At 30.8% G+C, this 25,890-nt stretch overlaps 1 protein-coding gene across 1 annotated transcript in view; it reads left to right on the top strand.

Annotated features, from left to right (window-relative positions):
- LOC134724011 (proton myo-inositol cotransporter-like) overlaps nt 1-25,890 on the top strand; it is a 71,178-nt gene that overhangs the window by 34,587 nt on the left and 10,701 nt on the right. The window contains exons 2-5 of the mRNA XM_063587427.1: nt 17,257-17,416; nt 19,309-19,517; nt 23,239-23,350; nt 25,723-25,886. Of these exons, the coding sequence (XP_063443497.1) occupies nt 17,257-17,416; nt 19,309-19,517; nt 23,239-23,350; nt 25,723-25,886 (645 nt within the window). The remainder of the gene's footprint in view (nt 1-17,256; nt 17,417-19,308; nt 19,518-23,238; nt 23,351-25,722; nt 25,887-25,890) is intronic.

The following is a 25,890-nucleotide window of genomic DNA, read 5'->3' on the forward strand; positions in this document are numbered from 1 at the left end:
CATATTTGTTACGTTCGGAGGACGTGTTTTTCAACAGACTGTCGGCATCCCAATGGGAACAAACTGTGCCCCTCTACTTGCTGACTTGTTTCTCTATTATTATGAGGCTGACTTCATGCAGGAACTTCTTAGGAAGAAAGATAAGAAGTTAGCAATATCCTTTAACTCTACTTTCCGCTATATAGATGACGTTCTTTCACTAAACAATTCAAAATTTGGTGACTATGTGGATCGTATCTATCCCATCGAATTGGAGATAAAGGATACTACAGATACAGTTAAGTCGGCTTCATATCTTGACTTACATCTAGAAATTGACAATGAGGGTCGGTTGAAGACAAAACTTTACGACAAAAGAGATGATTTCAGCTTTCCAATTGTGAACTTTCCATTTCTTAGTAGCAACATTCCAGCAGCACCTGCATACGGGGTATATATCTCCCAATTGATACGATATTCCCGTGCTTGCATTTCCTATCATGATTTTCTTGATAGAGGGTTACTGCTCACAAGGAAGTTATTAAACCAAGAGTTCCAAATGGTGAAGTTGAAATCATCCCTTCGTAAATTTTACGGACGCCATCACGAGTTGGTTGACCGTTATGGAATAACCGTTTCACAAATGATATCGGATATGTTCCTTACGTCGTAACTACAATCCCCTTCCCTTTCATGAATTTGACCTACCGAATTAGACTATTTACCGGATTTGTAATCACATAAGCAACACGACGGGTGTCGCATGTGGAGCAGGATCTGCTTACCCTTCCGGAGCACCTGAGATCACCCCTAGTTTTTGGTGGGGTTCGTGTTGTTTATTCTTTAGTTTTCTATGTTGTATCATGTGTACTATTGTTTTTCTGTTTGTCTTTTTCATTTTTAGCCATGGCGTTTTCAGTTTGTTTTATTAGATTTTCGAGTTTGACTGTCCCTTTGGTGTCTTTCGTCTCTCTTCTAGAATGTAAGGACCATGTATAGTTCAGTACATAACTTATTCAATACTCAGAGCAAAATAATTATATAATTCTTTCAATTTGTTATTAAAAACAGATCACAGAGCTTAACATGTAACTCTCAAATCTCAAATAATATAACGTATTAAAGTTCGATTTTTTTTTTGTCACTTGAAAATAACGTATTTTTCAACCTTGATTTTAAATTTCCAAGAATTTCATACCACATTGAACATTTATGACTAGTTAATGCTTTTTATGTTTTTCCCAAAAGGATCGTCAACTTCAACAACGGTCTTGAATTATTATACATTACGTCAAGTGCATATTCCACTTTAGAACAGTCTTAATTTTCAAACAAAAGGCCAAAAATAATTTCCGTTGACATATTTTTTAATCTCCAGATACTAATAAATGATATTATTACGATTTATGTCCTTTTTTACAATCAATAGAGCAAGCTTAATCTAGGTATCTAGTCATGTAATAGAAGATTTAGATCCGATGTGTATTCTTTTCTACATTTGATTACTTTATTATACAATTATGTTCCTTCAAACCTTACCTAATTTAGAAAATCGATTTCTCGTACACGTTTTATCCATATTATTTGAAACGAACCCATATTTCTTAGTAAATATCATGTTAGCTTTTTTAATACATTTTTTTTTTGGAATTGTTAGTTTTAAACTATTTGTTTGGTTATTTAAATCATAAAAATATCGTAAAATAATGCATGTTTACTCTTATATTATAATATCATTTCAGTTTTATCTTGAAACATCGTAGATACTCAGTGCAAACAATAAACGAATCCAAATGATGTACCCAGCATGTATGTGTTTCGATGTATGGATGTAATAGACCACTTTCGAGTTCATCCGTCACCAGAAAAAATTCGTCAATTATACGCGCCTTTATGACGTCATTTACCAGATAGAGGGGATTGCCTGTATCCCTGCACTATTTACGTTCATCAAGCGTCTTAGTGATCGTCATTGTGCAGGATAAACTAGAAATAATGGTTGTTCTGTAGGTACTTTTAATGACAATTCCCTAATGACAGCAATGCTGATTGTCAATTTTGAGAATTCAATTTGCCGAATAATTCGTACAATATAGATTTATAGTTTTCCAACCACTCGCTCAACGTTGGAACGGAATGACGACGCCCCTAAACGCACAAATGACGTTCACTAAAACCAGAGTTTTTGACGGAAATGCATCGAACTCGAAAGTTGTCTATTAAATGTTATCAACTTTTAACACAAAGAATTATACCATACATCTGTTCTTATCGTTTGCTTTAATTTACATGGAGATGTAAAAGAAGAGGGGCGAAAGATACTAGAGGAACAGTCAAACTCATAAAACGAAAATAAACTGACAACGCCGTTGCTTTAAAGGAAAAAAGACAAACAGACAAATAGTAGTTCACAAGACAGTATGGCGTTGCAGGACTCGTCATGCTTTTTTTTAGATCAATCACACAAATAGTGACTACATCGCTGCTTTTTTCTTATGGTTTAGTCATCATGTGCTTGTATGTATTTTGTTTCATTAATTATTAATACGCACTTTTCCTTTAATCGATTTCGTCAACGCTTCTACAAATAGCTCTATCTAAACAGTAATATACTTAATATGTTACAGAAGTTCACTATTTTATAATTTTTCTGTTTTATAACATCTGTTATAAAATGTGATTGCTTGACAACAATACCAATGCATGCGGAACGTGTTTTTGGAATCTTTATATCATAACGTATTATGGTCAACTTTTTTGAAGGTATAATTCCAAAAAAAAGTCCCCAAAAAATCAAATCACTCTGAATAAAAAAATCAAACTAATTCATATAAGGTTGAGTTTATGAACATACAATCATCATTCAAAATATTTCGATGACATCATCATTTAATCTGTCATTAATGCTTGATGATATGTTCATATTCTTTTATTGTTGGTTTTCTAGTAACGGATGATATCAAATTCATTTCTCACTAATCGTCAATAAAAAGAAGAAGTAGAAACTACAACAAATAAAATTTTCAAGGCTCGCAAAATTTAATCTATAAAACAGTCAAAGCTTTTACTTATTTACCTGATTTTAACGTTGGAAAGTATCATAACAAGGAAGTCTACGTTATGGGGAGTCTTATTTGAATTGTGTTCTGTGTGCTATAACCTTATTTAAGTAATGGTAAGTTAAAAATAATCAAGATCATAGTACGGTTTGGCTTCGTATAAGCAGGTAACTAAGTATTTTGAGCATTACTTTCAGAAACTGTAAGGAAATATCAGATCCTAATAATCGAGTATTGTTTTACATGTCTTTTTGTTGACATTTATGTCATGTGTTCTTTCGTCTGTTTTCAGGCAAGAACTACTATGCCGTCAGTGTTTGGCTTTATTTAAATCTTTATTTTGTGTCTTAACATTGGTGTTCACTATTTATTTTTATTTTATTTCTTTATTGTACAATTATTTACTTATTTACTCGCGTCTATGTGAATAAGATCTTTGCATATTATTCAGACACTTAAGTTATTGATGATGACATTGTGATTACTATTATATGCGTTGTGCTTTCTCCATGTGTGGATGGATGTTTCGTTGGCGTATAACCCTTATCTTCTGAGAAAATAAAACGTTGTGTTTGACCGTCAGACTTGTAATGTTGTGCTTTTTAACTTTTGCCACGAACTAGACATTTGAGAAAATGTGATGGCGTTGGTGGGGATAATATATTGAAAGCTCCGACCTTTATAGTAACCTTCGGCTCTCAAATCAAATATTATTTGATTAAGCATGCGATAGGCTTCAGAGTAGGTGCAAAACAATCATTATTGTAAACCGTTGAATACTCGTAAACATTTTACGAATTTAATTTTCGCAAATTTAAAAAATAAGAACTGTGAACAACAACAGTACATTATCAGCAAATCTATCCTATATCTAGCTATAGTTAGATAGCTACCTTACCGGTGATTTATTTAAGCTGAATTTACTCTATGTTTGTACGACCTTTCTGAAACGCTTAAGACTGATAAAACGCTTTTATTAACCAAGCTGTCAAGAGTAAAAAGCTTAAAATTTACTTGAATACCTATTTTTATACGTCCTTTGGGGATCATTTCTGTTTATTATCGTTAACGTAGTCCTGCTTAATCAAATTTTTCACATTGTATTGACAAGATATGCTTTAATTAAATCCTGGACATGTCATGTCAATGTTTAATTTAATTGATGTCTTTGATTGTCAATTGTATCAATTTTAAGGTAACCTGCCTGTAAGCATATAAAGCTTTAATCTGGTGCAACAAAATGGGTACCGTTGATTTTATTAATACCTTTAAACTGGAGCCTTTATGTACATAAGCAGTAAAGTTACTGTATAATGATGTCTACGTCTACAACATATATTATTCCGTTCACAAATTTACTTCTTTATAAATGCGTGCTTGCCTTCTTCTATCGAAGGGTGCTGCTAAAACGATACTTTTTATATTCCGCTAATAATATCTATCGAGTTTCCCTTATAATGTATTACATCCGACATTTGTAAATAAATATCTTTATATACCAATTTAACATCAGAAATGGATATCACGTACGCTAAAAACTGCCTGATTTTTTTAAAAGAAAGAATATGGTTGAGTAAACGTGTGAAAAAGACTTCGTAACAAACAATGAACGCAGCCAATAATATATATCGAAGGAATGAGGCGATTGTATTGTCGTTCTTCTACTTAACAGTTGCTGCAGTTCTCTTCAAGGAGAGCTTATAAATTAACAGCAGCAATATAAAAAGAACCATATTGATGTAACTATTTGTTATTTATGGATAACTGGTAAACGTTTTTTTTTAATATTTTGAGAAGATTCTCATGAAGAAATGTTATTCAAACTGTTGGAGAAACATACATTTGCTGTATATACATTTGTTAATTTACGTAGAAAATAAGTTTACACTCGGTCTGATGAGTGTTCAAACACATTCTTTCATTCAGAATTTGATAGAACTGATTCTTGCATATAATAAGTGTTAAGCTTTTAACATTTATGAACTGAGGTTTTCACACAATGGAATACAAAAGTGTTATCCATTATAGATTGTAAAATATTAGCAAATAAATCTTCTCAATTTTAAACTTGACTAGTTCAATCACTCCGTTTATTCATCCTTGCTAAACTAAACATTAAGGTAATACAATTCACAGTGTGCTATTCCTGTGCATCAGATCCAATCTAGTTCAACATAAAATGATCATGTTCGTAAGCAAAGATCGATTATCAATTTGGGAATATCAGCACCATTGGGAATGTTAATTGTATGATATAAACATTTATTATCCCATGCAAAGGAAATTAAACATGTTGATACCATCTTAATTAAATTCACACCCTTCGCAACAACTAGAATACATAACCATGCCGGGTTAAAGAATTACATAATTGGTTTTCTTACTTCTCGATGATGTATGACGATTCAATACATGCCAATGCAAATATGTGCAGATATTTCTTTAAGAGACACGCACTATATGCATACATCTAGAGGTTGTTTTGTAAAATCTATTTATAAAAACAGCTAGAACGTAAATAATCTGAATGGTTCGTTTAATGTTTTGTTCAATTTCCAGGTGACATAAAAATTATCACTGTATGTCGCATTTGGATTATGTAAACGGAAAATGCTTTGTTTGTAATAGAAAGTATAAAAGGTAAATAAACGTTTGAAGGATGATCTGCCATCAGAACATTGGCGCAATACAAATTCCAAATGGAATGAAAATCTGGTAACTCATAGAAGGGTAGTAAAATATGAACCATGAGATATAGGAAATCCCCTCTCAAAATTACTTCAAATCTGTCAATTAACTGATTCTATTAATTAAAAACTTCTAATATCAACGATTAATGCAGTGTGCAGTACGCAAAGGTGTAGATCTTTATCTGTATCATTTAGTTTTATTAATAGATTCAAACTATTGTTTTACTGTAGGCCTATTCGACTAAATATGAGATCTTCATCGCCCACACGTTGCCATAAAGGCTACTATTGATTACATTTTAAAATATATAACAACAGAATGTTTGCGACTGATGGAGAGCTAAACTTAATTTTTCATTTAGATAACTGCTCTTTTTTTACAAAATGTACCCTTTTAATTCCATAATTCAGTAATGGATTAATGTAGTATTAAGTTGTCAACCTGTTATATAGGTCTTCCAATTTTGAATTCAACGACCTTTTTAAAAACAATATAATACCTTCGACTATTCCGATGCTATCAAACAAATTCAGTTAAAAAATGTTTTCAGTTTATAGGTTAAAAATCCATGTATTTGTATCTAAAACAAACTATATGAAGAGGAGAATAAATACAATTGTCTCTACAAGAAAAATATACAAGATATATTTATATATATAAATTCACAGATCTAACATTGTTGGGTTGATGTTTAGACGAGTTGTATATAAATATATGAATAATAGCAAAATAGATATACGCTATCAAAAAATTAATATTGATGAACCGATCTGATCAGACTTATCTGAGAGCCAAAGCTAACTTATTTTTATTAATTCATGGTATATTTGTTTTCGTCTATATTTACACATCCTATCCTTCTTCTCAGCTTTCCATTTTTATGTTGTTTGTCCATTCCACAGGACCTTATTTGTTTAAGGTAACATTATATTTGTTCGATTGATGTTCAATAATACGCTTGCAATTTTTCTCAATTAGTTTGGTAATCTTTTGTTTTTATTGAATGAAATTCAGAGTTCAAATACCTTTTTCTACTCATGTTTATTTAACCTACTTATGACAGCATCACAAGCCAATGTAAACGAATGTATTCTAGATTACCATTTATCTTCGTCTAGCTTGATCTACCATAACTGCTGTTTTCTGAAATATTGAGATAAATTGACCAATTTAAGCTACAGAATGTTGTTTGTATAACCGAGACAAATTGCAAGGCTGGTTTCCGTCCAAAACGTTAATGGTAGAAAGTAAAAATCAACAGTCCTTTCCTTGCATTTTGCAATACAAGGTTAGAATCCTTTAAAAGGTAAATTAGTCTGAAAGCCTTTTTTAATTTAATAGACATTCGTCGTTTTATTGCCTGTCAACGTTACATTATGTTGCAATTTATAACGTGGAGAAATATCGACGCAAACAAAAAAAGCCTTAGAACTTTCAGAAAAAAGTCATACAACTGTTATGGTAATTACAGAATCTGAGAGCCTATCATGTTTACAACTATCCATGTATTTATCAAGTAATGTTCTTGCATCCGTAGGAATATTTTAATAGGCTATACATGAAAAGCTTCAAAGATTTAATTGAGGTAATTGATTATTAACGTAAATGCAACGAAATTTTAAACATTAGTTTTAGAGTCCCAAACTTGTTATTTTAGAACAAATGCATGTCTGGTAATATTTTCGAAAGTATACATAAACCGACATGACATTTTAACAATGTCTTGAACAATATTTTTTTCAATGAAAGGCAAAGGGTTCTTTTTGGTGTACGCACCACTAAGTTGATAATATTTTAAATTCTCAGACGGCAAGTTAATGGAGTTTATTCTTAGCCAATTGAACTGAGAGTTTAAGCTATTGCATGTACCAATATTTTCGATCATATCTTAGCTTAAAATAAAAATATCTCGAACTCTAGATAAGGGCATTGGGTTTAAGAGGTAAGCTGGAAAGAAAAAAATGGCATTAGAGCTGTTATTTACGGTTGGTTCTTGATATATCAAAACTAAATATAATGCAAAAAAAACGGATCTCCGAAAACCACATAAAAGAAAAATTAATGGATACAACGTTTAAATAGTAATATGAAAAATTCGAAAATTCGAAACTAAATAGACTTACAATGTATGGAAATAACAGTCCCACTTGGAAAATACACTTGAAAGGATTTTTCTATGATGGACTTTTAAACATGATAATGATGACAGAAATACGACTTTAACATTGTACAGTATATTTTCCCATTCTAACGTTCATTCTATTGAAAAGTCCATGTGTTTGTATTCACTATTGTACTTTAAACGGATTAAATTAAACAAGAAGACTGACAATGGTTTGGAACCTCACTCAGACAGACAATATGACATAGTGTAATAGATACAGAAATTAAAAAGTTTGAAAGGGACATTAATAACATAACATGCTTGTTATACATTTGTATAATGGCGTTTGTTGTCGTTCTAATTATTTCAACCCTTTTTCTATATAGTTGGAGTTCATATTTTTTTAACCTACACTTAAAACTACTCTCACTCTCTCAGATATAAATGGCAAAATAGCACATGCCGAAATAAAACTACTTTTTAATGCGAATATATAACATTTTAACCTTACAAAGTATACTACAATTTCTATGATTACGACTGAACTTAAACATTATATGTACTTCTAGTTGTCTGTTAACTTTCTATAAAAAATAGAAACAAAACATAATATTATAGATAAAAAAGTTGCAGACAGTTCTTGGTTATATTATTAGTTTATAGTTCCTCGTTAATATACTTTTGTATTGTTACAGACAGTTGTACGTCTTTCTACGATGTGTCTTGTCATCGTAGAAAGACGTACAACTGTCTGTAACAATACCTAACCACAGCTTTTAAAAATATACGATTTTAAAAGCTGTGGTTAATGAAGGTCCTTCCAATAGAATAAACGTAGAAGTATAACTTACAAACTGAAAATTTTAATTCAAGTGCAATCTTTATATAACAATCATGAGTCAATCTCCATTGCCTAGAATTGGTGTCAAATCAACATCTGACATTATTCTACGCGTCGCCGATAAAACTACATTTCCAACCTCAAAGCTGACGGTGGCAACTCTTGTACCATACAGTTTTAGCACCTTACTTGCAGTAACGGGTTCTTCTATAGACAGCATTCTTTTTTGTCTGACTCGTTCATGATATTTTACTGCTCACTATAGATTGGTACATCGTGCGTTCTAAGATACAGTATGACAGTTTTCAGACTTGTACTGATCTTAAAAATAAAAATAAATCATATTTTGTGATCAAAGAAATCTTTGAGTAATTTGTCCATTATTCCTATTTCATAATTTAAAAAATTGTAAAAACAACAAGTAAAGATAAAAAGTAAAATCATACAAAGTCGTTCATTGTAATTACAAAATCGAATACAAGATAAGCATATTAAGCGGGAAGTAATCCACTTAGTTTATAGCTAATCATTAAACCTCACGAAAGACAGTTCCAATGAAATATTCGTCTCTTTTTCGTCATTATTTTTCATTGCTTTTAATATGATTAGTAATTAGGCTTCAGTTCCTCGGTAAAATGGATACGTTTGAAGTGAAGATTATCTTACTTAGAAATATTGATAGATTCCTGGTAATTTAGAATGTAGTTGATTTATGTTGACATTTGTTCAATATTCATACAGTTCAATGAAGGTTATATGATCGGCTTGTCTTTAGTTTTATCGCAAATTTATGCATTATGTTTTATGGCTTGATTGTGATTTTGAATAATGACACAAGAAGGCCTGTGATACTTAGTATCCAGAAGAATTTCAAAACTTAGCTGATTTAGATACTTTAAGTAAAATTTTAAAAAAAAGTAGGGCGATATCACGTATTTGACATTTTTCATCAATTTTCAAATTTACATAATTTCAAAATGTTGCAGATGATACAGATTTGATGCATAATGGCATTTTGTGCATTTTGTGCATGCTTTTTATATCAATTCTTTCATCGATGCGCGTCTTTAAATTTTTTTATAGTACTACTTCCATCAGGATTATGATTGTGGTAATGCTTTCCTTATCAATACTCTAATTTTATATAAATTTTGTCAGATTTTAGGTTGGGGCATCTTTATTTTTTTTTGGGGGGGGGGGGGGGGGGGGGCTGTTGATAATTTGATAACTTATTTCGAAATAAACCATTATATTTTTAGAACCTCATCACAGTACACACATGGAACTGTTATGCTTGGAGTTTAGATAATAAAGAAGATTGCACGACTTGGAAAATAACCCTTTTGCGGAATAAATATATTCGGTAATTTTGCTTTCAGTTTGAATATAACGTTTTAACATCATATGTTTCTCTGTGCTGCTGAAACATTACCTTGTAGGAACACTTAGTATCTACTTAGTAGCTATAAATTCAAAATGAGTGATGAAGAAAATAATAATGGATAAGGAAGTATATATAAGCTATTACTCAAGACAAACATATAAGGTATTGTCGTCTATGGTTTTCTAATGAGAATTTCTTGATTAATTAAAAATGTGTTATTTTGTACTGATTTGTACGATTGTCGCACGTGTCTTTCTACTGATCTACATAATAAAAAAAATATCGTGATATATCGACAGTTGAATGAACTAGAAAGATATATGGGACTTCAATTATATACACGTGGTTGAACCACATGTATATCAATCTTTAAGTCGGTTCCTTGTCTAGACAAGTGTGAGTAAAGAGACACAAATTTATTTAGTTTTATGGAAATATATATAAAATAATTGAAAATATTTTGTTTGAACTATATAATTTGCAACTCCACAAAGTTTTAAGTACTTTCCGATGTTGACACGAAAAGAGAAGCAAATATATGGAAAATTGGGCTTAACTCTCAATCAAATACTATCTGAGGTTAATCAAAAGAGAAGAGAAAGATTAAATAAAGGCAATAGTAGTACATCGCTGTTCAGTTTTCAGAGAAATCAAATCAGGATCACAAACAAAAACGGAAACAAAAACGCATAATGCGAAAGCAATGTCAAGACAAAAACAACCAATCAAACAAACAGAAAAGCTTTAAAAAATACCAGTATATAAAACACAACTCACAAAACTCAAAATTGAGCAAAACGAACCCAACCAAAAACCAGAAGTCATCTAAGGTGTTCTGGAAGGTTCGGCGTATCCTCATTCCCATGCTAAAAGGACAATAAAAACATGATTTAATTAAAGTCTTAACTACGAAAAGGTTTCAAATTTTGCGCATTAATATGTCGCAAGGTGCAACTTAATATTTTTATTGAGATCAATATTATCCCATTTATCACGATACGAGGCATCGTTAAAGACATCGAATGCATACAATACTAGAAAAGCGGCTCCTCTGATTTTCTAGTTTTTTTATTTTAATGCTTATTTTTTCGTCTTAAATTTCTGTCTTTCAATACTCTACTTTCTGTCTCAACCATTTGAAGCCCTTGCGCCCCTAATTTTACGACAGTCTCTTAAAAGTAACCTTATTAATTTGACTCACGATATTATTTGTATCTATACTATACGTTTGTAAATAATTTCCAAACTTGGACGAATTTAGGTTAAAGATCAAAGATCAATTTGCTGCATAATATACTGCAGCTGTACAAATATATGACCATATGAATAAGGCAATGTCTTATTGGCAATGTGAAAACTATCAACCTGAGACCGAATGGCATAGATGTTAGGCAATACAAGTAATCGTACAGCCTTCAACAATGAGACAAGCCATGACGTATTGTACTTCATACAAATTCCCGACATAACAAAATGTAAGACAACTTAAATAAAAAAATATACTGTCTTATGTGTGTACAAAGTAATAAACAAAACAAAAAAGATTATATAACGAATCAAACAACAACCACTGAATAACATACTCCGGCACATAAAGAATGCTTTTATGATTTTATAACTCGAAACGGAGAAAATTTATTTATAGAACTTGTTATATTACTTTCCGTTTCTGGATTATTGTAAAAACATTACAAGACAGAAAAAAGTATTATAAATTGATGATCAACTTGGGATTATTCCTTATTTTCAATTTTTAAATCCACAAATCAAAACGCTTCAGGTTGTTAAAAGTTGGGCATTCAAGAGGACTTAGTCTAGGTACATTAGTTAATGTAATGAAGCTGTCTGAAAAAGAATCAAATTTAACATGGCCACAAGGAACTTCTTTTAATATTTCAAGACTTTTGAGTATACCCGTGACACAGTTATCATTTTTATCCATGTCACGAATGTAAATATATCAATATTTTGTCACATTTGTTGCGATTACCATGTTAGTCTTCTAGTTGAATTCTGAATTTTTATGCAATTTTCACTAATATTCCAAGGTCATAAAGTCCAAAAAGTTGTGCCAAATACGGCTAAGGTTATCTATGCTTGGGATAAGAAAATCCTTAGTTTTTCGTAAAATTCAAAGTTTTGTAAACAAAAAACATCACCTAAATTGAAATGTTAATACCATCTTTTTTCTCAAGAAGAAATTTCAAACTTATTTGTATCTGGTGTAAGTAACATTTTATTTAATTTACCAAGTAATCCAGACATTCCGATTGAGGCTGAGAATTGTAAATAAAAACAATTTAGTAGTTTAGACAGGAAGATACAAATATCAAGACCATAACACGCTAGAACTAATGAATCTTCCAATAACTAATATAAGGTAATTGTTAAGCCGCAAAAGTGCAAGATATACATTAGAAGGCTGGGCTAACCAAAACATGTAATTACTTAGCACGAATACCAGAATTTAAAAACAAGGACAGAAAATAAATAAAACACCGAATGTTATGCACTAGACATCTCTACTTAGGGTAACCCTGTTTCAGAAATCACAAAAAAATAGTGATTATCTTGTTTTGAAGATGGGCTGGTTGGGATGAGACCAAAATTGTTCATCGTAACAATTATTATTGTTACTTTTGGGTTTTGTTTTTGTTTTGGCGTGCGCAAATAACCACTTAATCATTTAAGTTCTTCTAATCACGAAAAATTGAAATAGTAAGACTTTTGAAAATTACATGTTAAACTTTTGATGTCTTAAATAAAAACCTACGAATACGCAAAATGTCTTTCACTGAGATAAGTTACAACACATATTGTGTAGAGAATTTGACCTGAAAGATTCAAAATGTACCAAGGCTGAATATGTCGGTTTAGGAAAACATTTTTCTCATGCTAAGTAGTTAAGTTAATAAAAAAAAAACTCTACATGGCACGCTAGAGTCAAAAGCTGTAAAACGGCTGCTGTCGAAGTGATCTTAAATCCGCAAAGTGTTTTATCAAGCATTTACTTTCGTAGCTGTTTAGTCGGTTATTTTTTTTAGCTGTTCGTATGATTTTCAAAATTACTTCCAGTTTAAAAAAAAAACCTGTGTTGTTAATAAATTGTGATAATTTTACAATAAACAGGAATTGTATTCCAGTCATACAACCTTCGACGGGTTGTTTGGACACTTACAGTCTTACATCCAACCTTGTTAAATCTCCTTATATAAACTCGTTTAAAAGTAACCACTCACGGAGCCAGCTTGAAACATAGTTATTGTCGTATAACCATAGTATGAACTGAATGATGTTAGCGTTAATTTACAATTAAGTTTGTTTAATGGAAGACTTGTATGGTATCATGTTGGCTTCATCTCACATTAATACCAGTATTAGCTTTGAACATACTGGTGTAATTGTTAATCAAATTATATTGACACTTGTAGTGTAAATTTACAATACCGTAAGTATGCACTTGTTCATAAAGGAGTATTGATATTCCAGCATAACCATTTATAGAAGGATGTTATTTTTTTTTCATTGAATTGATTAGAGTATTTGCTATAACAATAAAATATCCCGGTGGTAATTGTCTTTAAACATTAACCATATGTTACTTGGGAAAACATATTGAAAAGGTTAAGATACCACATTTGTAGCGTCGTGCAATTCACACAATTATGAAACGATGGTTTGAAACATCTTAAAAATGTTTAAATATATACGCATAAGATTATCATAAAATTTTACTTTTTGAAAGCAATGGCATTCTTAAAACAGGTTTCAAGACTGTAGTTTGATAAAAGACTGATAATTTTGATTGATTAACGTCAAATGTCAAATAGTTGATGGCATCATAAGAATAGAATAAAACGAATAGCATCTGCGGGTAAGAACAGTTATGAACCATTCGAATAGCAAAAATCACAAAAATACTTTACTCCAAGGAAAATTGAAGCAACTGACTGCTGAAAAATAAATTCACCAAACAACATATAAGGTAATTGTTTTCCATACAAAAACACAGCTTTATGATAATATTGTCTCCGGTGTGAATGCTATTATCATTTTCACGAAAAAAGGTTAATGGAGAAGTTTGCATTAACAGGTAGTTTAACTGTTGTTTTGATACTTATTTTCTTGACGGAAAATTATTGAATTCAGCACATTCTCGTAATGTCATATCAGGATAAAAGATATCATTTGAACATTTACTAAGTAGAATGCAAAAATAAATGAAAACTTAATTTGGTTTCAGATTTCAAAGAGTCTTCGCTTGGAATGGTATTAAATTTCTTTCACATTATATAATGAATTCTGATTCAATCTGCTTTTAAAATTTCCTTCCCATTACATAATGGATTTGGATCTGCTTAAGGATTGGAAGAAATGTTATTTACAGTTATATCAATGAATACAAACTAGAATATCTAAAGGTTAATTACAACATTTAATAGCTGATTGATAAATCCGTCATAAATTGATCTAGAAAGCAGGAAAGAGCTAAATGGTTTTAACCATCAAATTATGCAATACATTGTATTATCCTTTAAATCACCCGTATAACTATCTTGGCTAACTGAGAATTCAGACGATAACAATGTCATTGCCACATTTAATTCACTGACAGCAAAATTCTCTGTACAGTATACATAACCAAGAATTTCTTTGTGAAAGTGAAGTTTCAGTTGTTTTTGTCCGTCATATTGTGATTTATTTGCAAACATTCTATTTTGTTAATCTCTGTCTTCATCTAGTAAGATGTCATTAAAAGTTATAAATAGACTAAGATATAGAACAAAAAAGATAAAACAAAAGGACATAAACGATGACAAGCTTACATTTTGTCCTCATTATAGAAAACTTTGTAAATAATTTTGTTCTGTCACCTCATTAATCTCAAAACGTCGATATTTAGGAATATTAATTACTAATGTAATTTTCTATATTAACATCACGATGACGTGATATCTGCAGACATTTTGTCAAAACCAAAAGGAATCAGCACGTCATAGTTTTATTTTATTCTTTCATGAAAACATCATTACCGAGAGAACAATGGCTTGTATCAACAGTTTCTCAATAAATAGAATTGTCAGAATGAAATGAGTATTGTGGTTTTCAATCGTGGGATGGCATTCAAAACGTTAAACAACCAAAAAAATTATAATGGTAAAATTTAAGTAGTTTTTATTTTCTTTTTATAAAATTATCCCGATTAAAATTCCAATGTTATGCAGCATAAATCTCTGAAAGAAATTCCCAATGTAATGATTTAATAATTCTTCATTACTTAAAATACAGATGTGGTGATATTAAAAAGTTTTTCGCATGCAAAGCCCTGATTCCTTGCCTGGCTTTAACTAAACTTTTTGCCTTTCTTGTTTATAAGCTCTGCATACTTTAATACGTTTTGGATCTTCAAATACTTTGGCCTTAAGCATCACTGTAGAGACAATTGTTGTCGATATACTCATCTTGTGCATTAAAATTGGTACTGTTAATGTAATTACAACATCTTAAGATTAAGGCCAAATACAGGTTAAAAATCTCGAGATATATTAACATTATTACAATTGGTCAAACTATTTCATGAAATCAATACGAGTCAAGTATTTTGTAAACACGCTCATATTATATGATAGGCGTTAGCTCAATGTTAAAGAATATTGATAACAGTTTTAACTATGTACGGAACAAAACATTAATCTATATTATATTATAATATGAAATACATTTGATACAAGATATAAACTATCTCGCCTAAATTGAATTATATGTTATAATACTCAATTGCAAAAATCCTTCATTCAGTTGCCGTTTTGATTTTTTAAGCATCGATTGTCGTCACGCACTTTTGCATTGTATACTGTATTATTCTGTATACTGTATTATTGTTCATTTTTTATTACAAACAGTTTGATTCCCACGGGGATGTTTAATTCGACAAACATTTGTATTTGTGGCAACAGATAATATCCCTCCATAAACCGTGTTGTATCAAATTGAAGATTCGTGCATATACAAATAAACATCGCCTTAGAAAATCCCCATGGAATTTCTGGAACATGTTACTCCATTTTTAAACATGACAAGAATGACATTATTACTCAATTAAACCTTCATCATATGTAAGCACGGATATTTGTTGTAACAAAATATATATAAGGCGAACAATTTATCATTATCTAGCGAGTTTGGTTTGAAAAGAACACGTTTCACTTATTTCCACGTATGATATATTGAGAATTAACTGATCCTGTATTGTTTACTATGAATGTATTTTCATTTAAACAGCATTTTGCTAACATCTCCGTTAATTGATTTGAATTTTTATGGTTAATTGCCTGTTGCTTAATTTGTAGAGATATTTCACTTATATGTTTTGATATATAACGACACGAAAAATATGAACACTAAAAATAAAACAAGTACATAGTAAAACATAGTACTTGAGAGCTATCAGAATTAGCATAACTTGTAACATGTAAATAATTTGAAGATTTTTTAAATCAGAAAGAAGGGACTATATATTACGATTGCCATGGAGTTTTATAATTATTTGTTTTTCTTTTCCATTATACCATCTACGTTGTTGATTCTTTTTAATATTATACCAATAAGTTAAATTAAATGTTTGCTACTCCCAGTCACTATTTTTGGTTCTGAGAATTTAACACATCTTACGCTCAAATAACGGAGTGAGAAATCATGAATGGCGATGTATTTAATAACGCGCAAGTAATAGTGGTAGCATATACTCTGTCTTTACTCTTATATCGACTTTAACAAATATATCATCACTTTTTTGTTTTTTCATGTTACTTTCGTGTATTACAATGATTGACAGTTGAATAATATCAGGTTAAAAAGGGGAGAATATATCTCAGTTGAAGCGAACATAAACTGCCCCAAGTTAGGAGCCTTTAGACCAATAGTTATTGCTGGTTTACTGTCCTTTTGCATTTTGTTTGCTGTTGGAAACATAGATTGGTCCTCGGATTCTCTCTTTTTTTTCAATAATAGTATGGGTTCATGCTGATACGTCACATTTGTTAATGTCTGAAAAAAAGAGAAATGCCAAAAGTATAAGATAAATAACAAAAGAATGAGATTGATACCCAGTTGTATTCATGTTACTTTGTGGAATTTAGAGTAGTAATTCATTCTTCTTTGTGTTAACAATTTAAAGCAAACACATATCATATTTCAGGTTTAACATCAACAACGATACCAATGTACCTAGCGGAATGTGCCCCATCTCATGTGCGTGGAAGAATCGTATCAACCAATATTGCCATGGTAGCGTTTGGACAATTTATTGCAAATGTTGTTGATTGGATTTTCAGTCCGGATAAACTAAATGGATGGAGGTACGTGTTTTTAAACAGATGTTTACACTTACCAGATGTGTTTTTATTTTCATTTTATTCTGTCTGTATAAACAATGATTTATATCTGATATATTTAGTTCTAATAAACCCGTCATATTTATATGTCAATTTTGTTATAATTGTGTCTGGCATTTCATAAAACTAGTATTCATTTAAGAGAGTCTAGCCGCAAATGCTTCTGAGAACGATACAAAGGCACAAAAGCAATATTTGTGTAGTCTTCATGTACGCATTGATTTTTTTAATCGGATTTCGATTAAACGGTTTTCTTGTTTTCTTTATAAAATAATCCCTTTTTTTCATTTTAATATTCATACTTCTGAGGGAGTTTTTTTAGTTGTTTTTTTTTTGTGTTGGTTTTTTTATCGGGTTTTTTACTGTACTACATTGTACATCCCATGGATAGGAATAAACCATTGATGAAGGACTGTTAATCATATGAAGTACACCACTCCGTGTGGTATCAACACAATTTAACACTGTGGAAGGAACTTTTCTTTGCTGTACTTTTAATGTGTATGGGTATTTTATTTAAACAAATGCATCTTGCTTTTGATAATGTTCGCACGTAAAGACGATAATTGAAGAAACACGTGTTGTTTTTGTTTGATCTTAAATAATACCTTTCACGTGTTCATATAAAATGTCATTTGACATAAAAATGCTTTTCAATATGTCTATTCCAGCACAGCAGGTTTGACCTTTGTATATACAAAGATGATAATAAGAGAGCCAGACTTACGGAAATATCATCTTTTATCTTATATTATACCCATACAAATAAGATCATATATAATCAGATAAAACTCAATTTAATGACAATATAATTCACGTTAAAGAGACACAGTAATGAATATTGCAATTATTACCAGATATAGATATAAGAATTTGTGTTATCACCTTCGGTTGAGAATACTGATAGCAGTTGATGTGATGGACACGGGTTAATGGTCGGTCACAGCATTAAAGAATTAATATAAACGAATAATTTAACTTAGTTTCCAATGAAAAATGACTAGGGCTAATGTAGAATAATGGTAATATCTCTTAATTTTCTAAATACCAAATGCAAATTAGCAATAATGGTAACAGGTATAAATCAAATTACATGTACAAAGATACATACACCTATACGTTGCCTGTGCAATATTCATTACAAGGACCTAAACATACGGAAATATTATTTGATATATGAAATACAAAATTACTGAAAAATAATTTGATGACATACACAAGATATAAATGATGGAATAGTAACCAAATACCGTCAAAGCAATTAGTCTCGACACTTTCAGTCGCAAACTCAAACAGTTCATCACATCACATGAACACGATTGAAACAAAAGAAAATCTAAATGAAAGTGTAGAAACCGTCATAATTTTATATTTTGCCTTTAGATTCAATAGATTAGAACAAGGGGGTGACAAATACACGCAAATTAACTATATAATAGTTATAATTATCTAAGTAGTGTGTTCAATTTATATTGATATTGATAACGTAGTTAATATTGCTATGTGAAATACTGGTATTTGTAATCATATAAAATGTCCGTTTCATCGTTAGACTCTTATATCAGCCTAGAGTGTAGTGTATACACAGAGAGTTGTGCAATGAGTTGATCATCTATGGCTCATCCCAAAAGTTTGTAAATACGCATTTAAATCGGAAAGGATTTGCAACCATAATGACAAATATGTTTTTCAGTTAACTGTTAATCTATATTGAAATGTTTATAGAAACTGCATTTTGTATATATTTTGATGAATTATTATTCTCTAGAATTTAGAGAAGGTTTCCCTGTTGCAGATATTACGATTATTTCTACAAGCACATAAAAATCTCATATGTATATCATTATTTGATTTAGGTATATGTTAGGACTTGCTGGAATACCATCTTTTATTCAGTTTCTGGGCTTCGTATTTATGCCTGAAAGTCCTCGTTGGCTAATTAAAAATAAATATGAAGAGAAAGCCAGAAGAGTATTACAAAGCATGAGAGGTCAGCTTGACATCGAGGAAGAATTTCAAGCTATAAAAAGTAGCTTTAGAACAGAGGACAACGAGCAACAATCTTGTAAGTAAACGCTATTGTGACCAATCGATGAGCAAAGTAACAAAAAGTCAAAGATAAAATGTATAAATAAACATGTAGATCCTCTTGGATCAAATGTAATTTGTTTTAAACTTTGGCTTTTTAATGTTCATTGTAATCTAGTATGGTCTATTTATCGATCTTTCTCATTTTTCTTTAAACCACTGTATTCGAGCGTCACTGATGAGTCTTTTGTAGACAAAACGCGCGTCTGGCGTATATACTAAATTTAGTCCTGGTGTCTATGATGAGTTTATTTACTCGTCTTGGCTCTGAAACTTTGGCTTTTTAATGTTCATTGTAATCTAGTATGGTCTATTTATCGATCTTTCTCATTTTTCTTTAAACCACTATATTGGATACATGTTTTGTTAATAGATGCATATGCATGTACATATTTTGCACCCTCTCTGTACCTATGTATCTGCAATGGTTATGCAAATAAAGATATTGTATTGTATTGACACGACGTACATACTTAACTGTCAGAATTGGAATTTGCTGTTAATGATAAGTGGATTCAAATTCGAGCAACAGATAATGTCAGCAAATCTGCTACCTGTAGTCCAGTCATAGAATGATACGTGACATTATTGAAGGTTATTTAACTCTGTGTGAAGGTATGGTTCAATTTGGGATAATGGAATGAATAGATAGTTTCTTTGATGAAAGTTTTTTTCTGTTTAAATGATGTTTTAAACAAAAAAATCGGTTAACGAAACTAACATTGATATGGTTATATTTATAAATTTATTGTTTACAAAATTGTGAACTTTTTGAAATACTAAGGCTTTTCTACCTTAGCTGTATTTGGCAAAACTTTTAGGAATTTTGGTCCTCAATGCTCTTCAACTTCGTACTTTATTTGGCCTTTTTAACCTTTTGGGATTCGAGCGTCACTGATGAGTCTTTTGTAGACAAAACGCGCGTCTGGCGTAAATACTAAATTTAGTCCTGGTGTCTATGATGAGTTTATTTACTCGTCTTGGCTCTGAAACTTTGGCTTTTTAATGTTCATTGTAATCTAGTATGGTCTATTTATCGATCTTTCTCATTTTTCTTTATCAACAAATCGTTCTTTAGCATGAACACATTGGACAGCTTTCAGTCAGATTTTAATCTTTAAGAGAAGCTGTATATGACCACCATCTAATAATCTATATGAACAATAGAAGCGACATTTGATCTTAAAATTCCTGCATCACACATGATATGAAGGTATGAAGGGACGTTATTGGGAGTGACATATACACCGAATTTGACGTCATTATTTACAAAACTTATTATGACACTGCAATGATTTCTATGGTAGTTTTATATTAAAACATTGTCAATAATTTATACAAGACCAATAAGTAAGTCCTAGTGTTACTAAGTCGAGGATGTCAATTTTAACAAATATGATCACACATTTAGCACAATTATATTTTTATGCGAAACAAGTTCATTAAACAGCAAAAATACACACGGGGCAACAAAAAAAAACAAAAGAAATTCAGCACATATCGCCATGGCAAAACGATAGTTGCCTGAAAGACAAACGCAAAACACTGCAAGTTAGGGACAATCTGATATATTCCTTGGAAAGGTGAGAAGATCTTTCACTTTCAAAACAAAATCGAAACTTTTTTGCAGTTCTTATTCTAAGTAGTTCAGCTGTGTGGATTATTTTGAATTGATACAGAATTAATGCTCCAATCAATTGAAAAGCCACGTCTCACTAAGGATAAAGTAACTACGAAATTACTGCTAAATCAAACATTGGTGGGATTGTCGATGTCAATATATTCATACAAAATTTCCTCAGCCATTCACAATAAATGTGATTCATTTAAGTTTGATGGACTACTAAACAAGAGTAATTGAAACAAGTTACTTTTTAATTACAGATTCCCATTTAAGACTGGAAAATAAGTCAGTTAGTTTAACAAATGCAAGTCTTTTCTAACTACAGTATTCTGTGTTGATTGAATTAATTTTCATTTTGCATTACTTGAAAGTTTTTCCCCAATTTATATCGCATAGTGAATTTACACACCGGAAGTTCAATTACAAGTTCCCAGTTATCTAAAATTGCCTTCTGAATGAGTTTAAATCCCACTATTAGTCAATCCCAGTATCTATTCATTGCCATTTATCCTTAAGGTTGTATCTTGATTTAGAATAACAACAAGCCTACACGACTTCAAAAATAAATGACATTCATTTCCGTCGAGTCCTAATTGTCCTTTGCAATTATGTTCATGTTCGTATACACTTACCAGCTGCCATCGTCAATTTATATATTTAACAAACCAATATTGGACATGTATTTGCTTTGTCATGATTCTTGGATTAGAGATGATGTTTGATAGCATTTGAAGAAGTGTAAATCTATCTTCCTACTCGGACACATTATTAGACTCAAATTCAACTAGCCGTCAGCACGACCCTAAATTTCCTCGTGTTTGAAGGAGAAATAAAGAAACCTATTCTAAAGTCTTTCTTTTTTAACTTAGTCGGTGATCTGTGTAAACTGGAGGTGCTCACCTGATAATTAAGGGATAAAAACACAATGATGACTGTTGTACCCTGAACTTTGAACATTTCTTATTTTGTTCACACATTATTGTCAATATAATGGAATTTTATACGACTGTCATACAAGTGAGAGGTTAAACTAGCTATAAAATCCGATTTAATCCACTACGTTTTACATACTAAAATGACTTTACCAAGTCAGGCATATGACAGTTGTTATCCATTTGGTGATGCTAATTTTTTATTTGATAAGGGACTTTCTTTTTTTTTTTAATTTTCCTCGCGAGTTCTGTATATTTTATATCATAATATATCTACGTTGTGAGTTCCAAATCAGCGTATATTTTAACGAAGGAAAATCGAGTTATGAAAAAACATCTCTGTAGAATTTCATATCAAGTTCACTGAAATGTATATGAGATATCCGTGTTGACGTAAAACATAAGTGTGTAAGAAAAAATTATCAATATATCATATAGTAAATTATACCACTTGGCTTATCGTTTCGTCTACTCGACTTGCATACGAGTACGAGTCTAAATCGACCAACAGTGACGCCCAATAAGTAAACTTATATTGTACCGTCTGTCAATTTGAAAATCAATACACAAATAAAATATATGGTGTCGTTTAAATTTTTCTATCGCAGTATACATATTACTTGAAATAGTACAGTTCTCACTCAACATTAAAAGGGAAGTTCCGACACAAAAAGAAGATACAGATATAAAAAAGAAACAAAACACAACAACAAAAGATAGACTAGCAACGATTCACAAAAAAATGGATATAACAAAACAAGCCACAACATAAACTGGAGAAGAACGCACGTGCACCGGAAAGGTCAACAGTTCATGCTCTATTAGTGGCACCTATCGTTTTCCTTTTTCTTGTCTGCTTGTGAACGTTTTTACGTGATAAATAAAACAATAGCTGATTTGTATATGTATGATCCTGACCAAAAATAGAGTACGGGTTTCCATGATCACGGACTGGAATTGGTGCCTGCGTTAATATTTCAATAATGAGGAAGAGGTATGCTGTCAAAAGGGTACCAACCACGTACATGGGAAGTTCAAAATGCACATTAAGGATTAGAACGTGTTTTGCTTTTATAAGATGTCTAGTGAAAAAAAATAAAAATCCAATATTTCATAAAATGTTTTTTTTCTTTTTATTTCAGCTAACAAGCCGATATTTATACAAATGTTACAGACTCCCTGTGTTAGAAGAGCACTCCTTGTTGGTTGCAGTTTGCAAATGTTTCAACAACTTTCAGGAATCAACACGGTAATGTACGTGTATACTTATGTTTTCTAGAGAGAAAAATAGTATCAAAAAAATCGGGAAATTGATAATACTACCATTGAAACATATAGATTCCTTAATTATAAAATCATGAAAATGTTTGCCTACTCATACGTTGCGCCATCAATATAGATATTATTACTTTTTTCTTTTTTATCGTAATAATAATTGTTAGTATTATTATATTTTGCTGATTATAATTTTTAATATTATTATTATTATTATTATTATTATTATTATTATTATTATTATTATTATTATTATTATTATTATTATTATTATTATTATTATTATATGGATGACATAAATATCTTTTTCGAATAATTAACTTCTTAGTGCTTACTAGTTTGATCTTGCACTTTTAACAGATATTCCAAGTACCTTAATGTGATGTTTTTAAGCATCACGTTTCAAGCATAAAGTATATATAGGTAAAGCATAGCAGACTGGCTTTTATTACCCTTGTGGTTGTTTTATAATCAACCAAGTTTCAAATTAAGAGCTTTGAATAAGATGTGGTTATGTCAAATTAGATTTAGGCTATATCTTTATAGCGTGATATTCGAAGTTTTTTCTAAAAATAACAATAAAAATGCATATAACTATATCAATCATGATCGCATTATAGCTTATGGGAAGCAGTTCTGAAGAATCAAGTCATAAAACTGATATAATCATGGCCTAAATGTCAATTTGCATGTGCTTTTTAACTAAATTATATTATATAACTGTCTAACATGTACCAACATTTATTGGTATCCAAGTTAGATTTTTTATATCTATTATTGAATTTGCAGCGTAAAATGAAATCAGTTTATGAATCTAATGCGTCCAAAGCGCTATAATAGTTTACCCTCAAATCAACTTGAAATTCTAATCTTTTTAGATATTGTAACAGAATGGTAACTCATACATAGAGTTAAAAACAAAAATTTGGAAACATAGAAATTGCTGAACAAAAAGTGGTTACTAATAATATAGTGGTAACCAAACGAGATTATGAAAAAGGAAGAGCCGAATTTGAATCATGACAAGTGAACAGTACCAACAGAATCGAAAGTTTTAATTAGCTTGAAAAGAAAAACTAAAATCACAAAATTAAGTAATTACGAAAATTCTCTCCTTTTTTAATACACCAAAAAAAAATGGTAAAAACCAAACAAAAAATGAATCCACTCTGTTTATGAACCTGTATTATTGTTGACGTTTTTTGTTGACAAAGGTTTTCTTTTATTAAATGTTACTGAAGTCTAATTAATTCTCGTTTATACATCATTTCTTTTATTAATATTGAATTAGATATTTCCATCGACAAAATTGCTTGAAAGGTTTGTACTATCTTTGATAGAAAAGTGATATTTTGGAATAAAGCTGGCAATGATGGTCAATACAACCAGTTGTTTTTCTTCAGATCAATCAGAATACAATACTTTATATAGGGTCCATATTTAAACAGTTTATTTTCAGTAGGAGGTTAAAGTGCAGTACGTCCGTTTCGTACAAAAATGAAACATAAAACAAAATCAAGAGATAAATTCATTTCATCGAGTATAAACATGATACATCAAAGGAAAAACCAGGTTGTTCTTAACATTAATGGGTACATAGAAGAGTTTATATTGAAGACCTTGATATCTTTGTTGATTGCATGATTTTTCATTCTATCTTAAGGAATCACAACAGAAAATTTCTTCCTTAGAAATAAACATATGGTAATACGCATATCTCGATCATTATTCGTTGGTGAACTTTAGTAACCAATTTTCAGTCAAATCTGACATAAAAATTCGGAGACTTCAGGTTACTGCCGAAGACTTGTTTTAGTGGTAACCACGAGGTTTTATCCTCGAGTACGATCTTATAGAAAAGGCATTCAAATAATGTTGCATGTTTTAACAATGAAACCACAAAGGCATGCAAAATACAATCAAGTTTATAAATAATTGATTTACAGATATAAAAAGATGAGGTATGAGTGTCAATGAGACAACTCTACATCCAAGTCACAACTTATTAAAGTAAACCATTATAGGTCAAACTATGGTCTTCAACACGGAGCCTTGGCTCACACCGAACAGAACGATATCAAGGGCCCAAAAAAAATACTAGTATAAAACCATTTGTTTTGCGGTTTAAGATTTTAATGAAAAAAAATCAAAAAACAGAAAGACATGCAAATGTTTTCTCACAAGTTTCAGAATGAAATTGCTTTGAAAGCAAATATCCCTGTTAACTACTAAAAAATTATTCCCATATACTTCCAAAACGGTATTTGCGTGAGAAATATAGTGATATTTGTTAAATGTTTTACTAATAAACTAATGATATCACAATGAGATCCTATTACTTTTTATTATAGGTATTATACTGCAACTATAATTCACATGGCAGGTGTGAAAAATGATCAGACGGCGATACTACTTTCGGCAGTCATGGCGGCAATCAATTTTCTGTTCAACGTCCTTGGACTTTATTTAGTAGAACGAATTGGAAGACGTGCATTAACTATAAGCAGCTTAATAGGTAC

The sequence above is a fragment of the Mytilus trossulus genome, chromosome 1 (genome assembly GCF_036588685.1).
Source record: "Mytilus trossulus isolate FHL-02 chromosome 1, PNRI_Mtr1.1.1.hap1, whole genome shotgun sequence".
NCBI lineage: Eukaryota > Metazoa > Mollusca > Bivalvia > Mytilida > Mytilidae > Mytilus > Mytilus trossulus.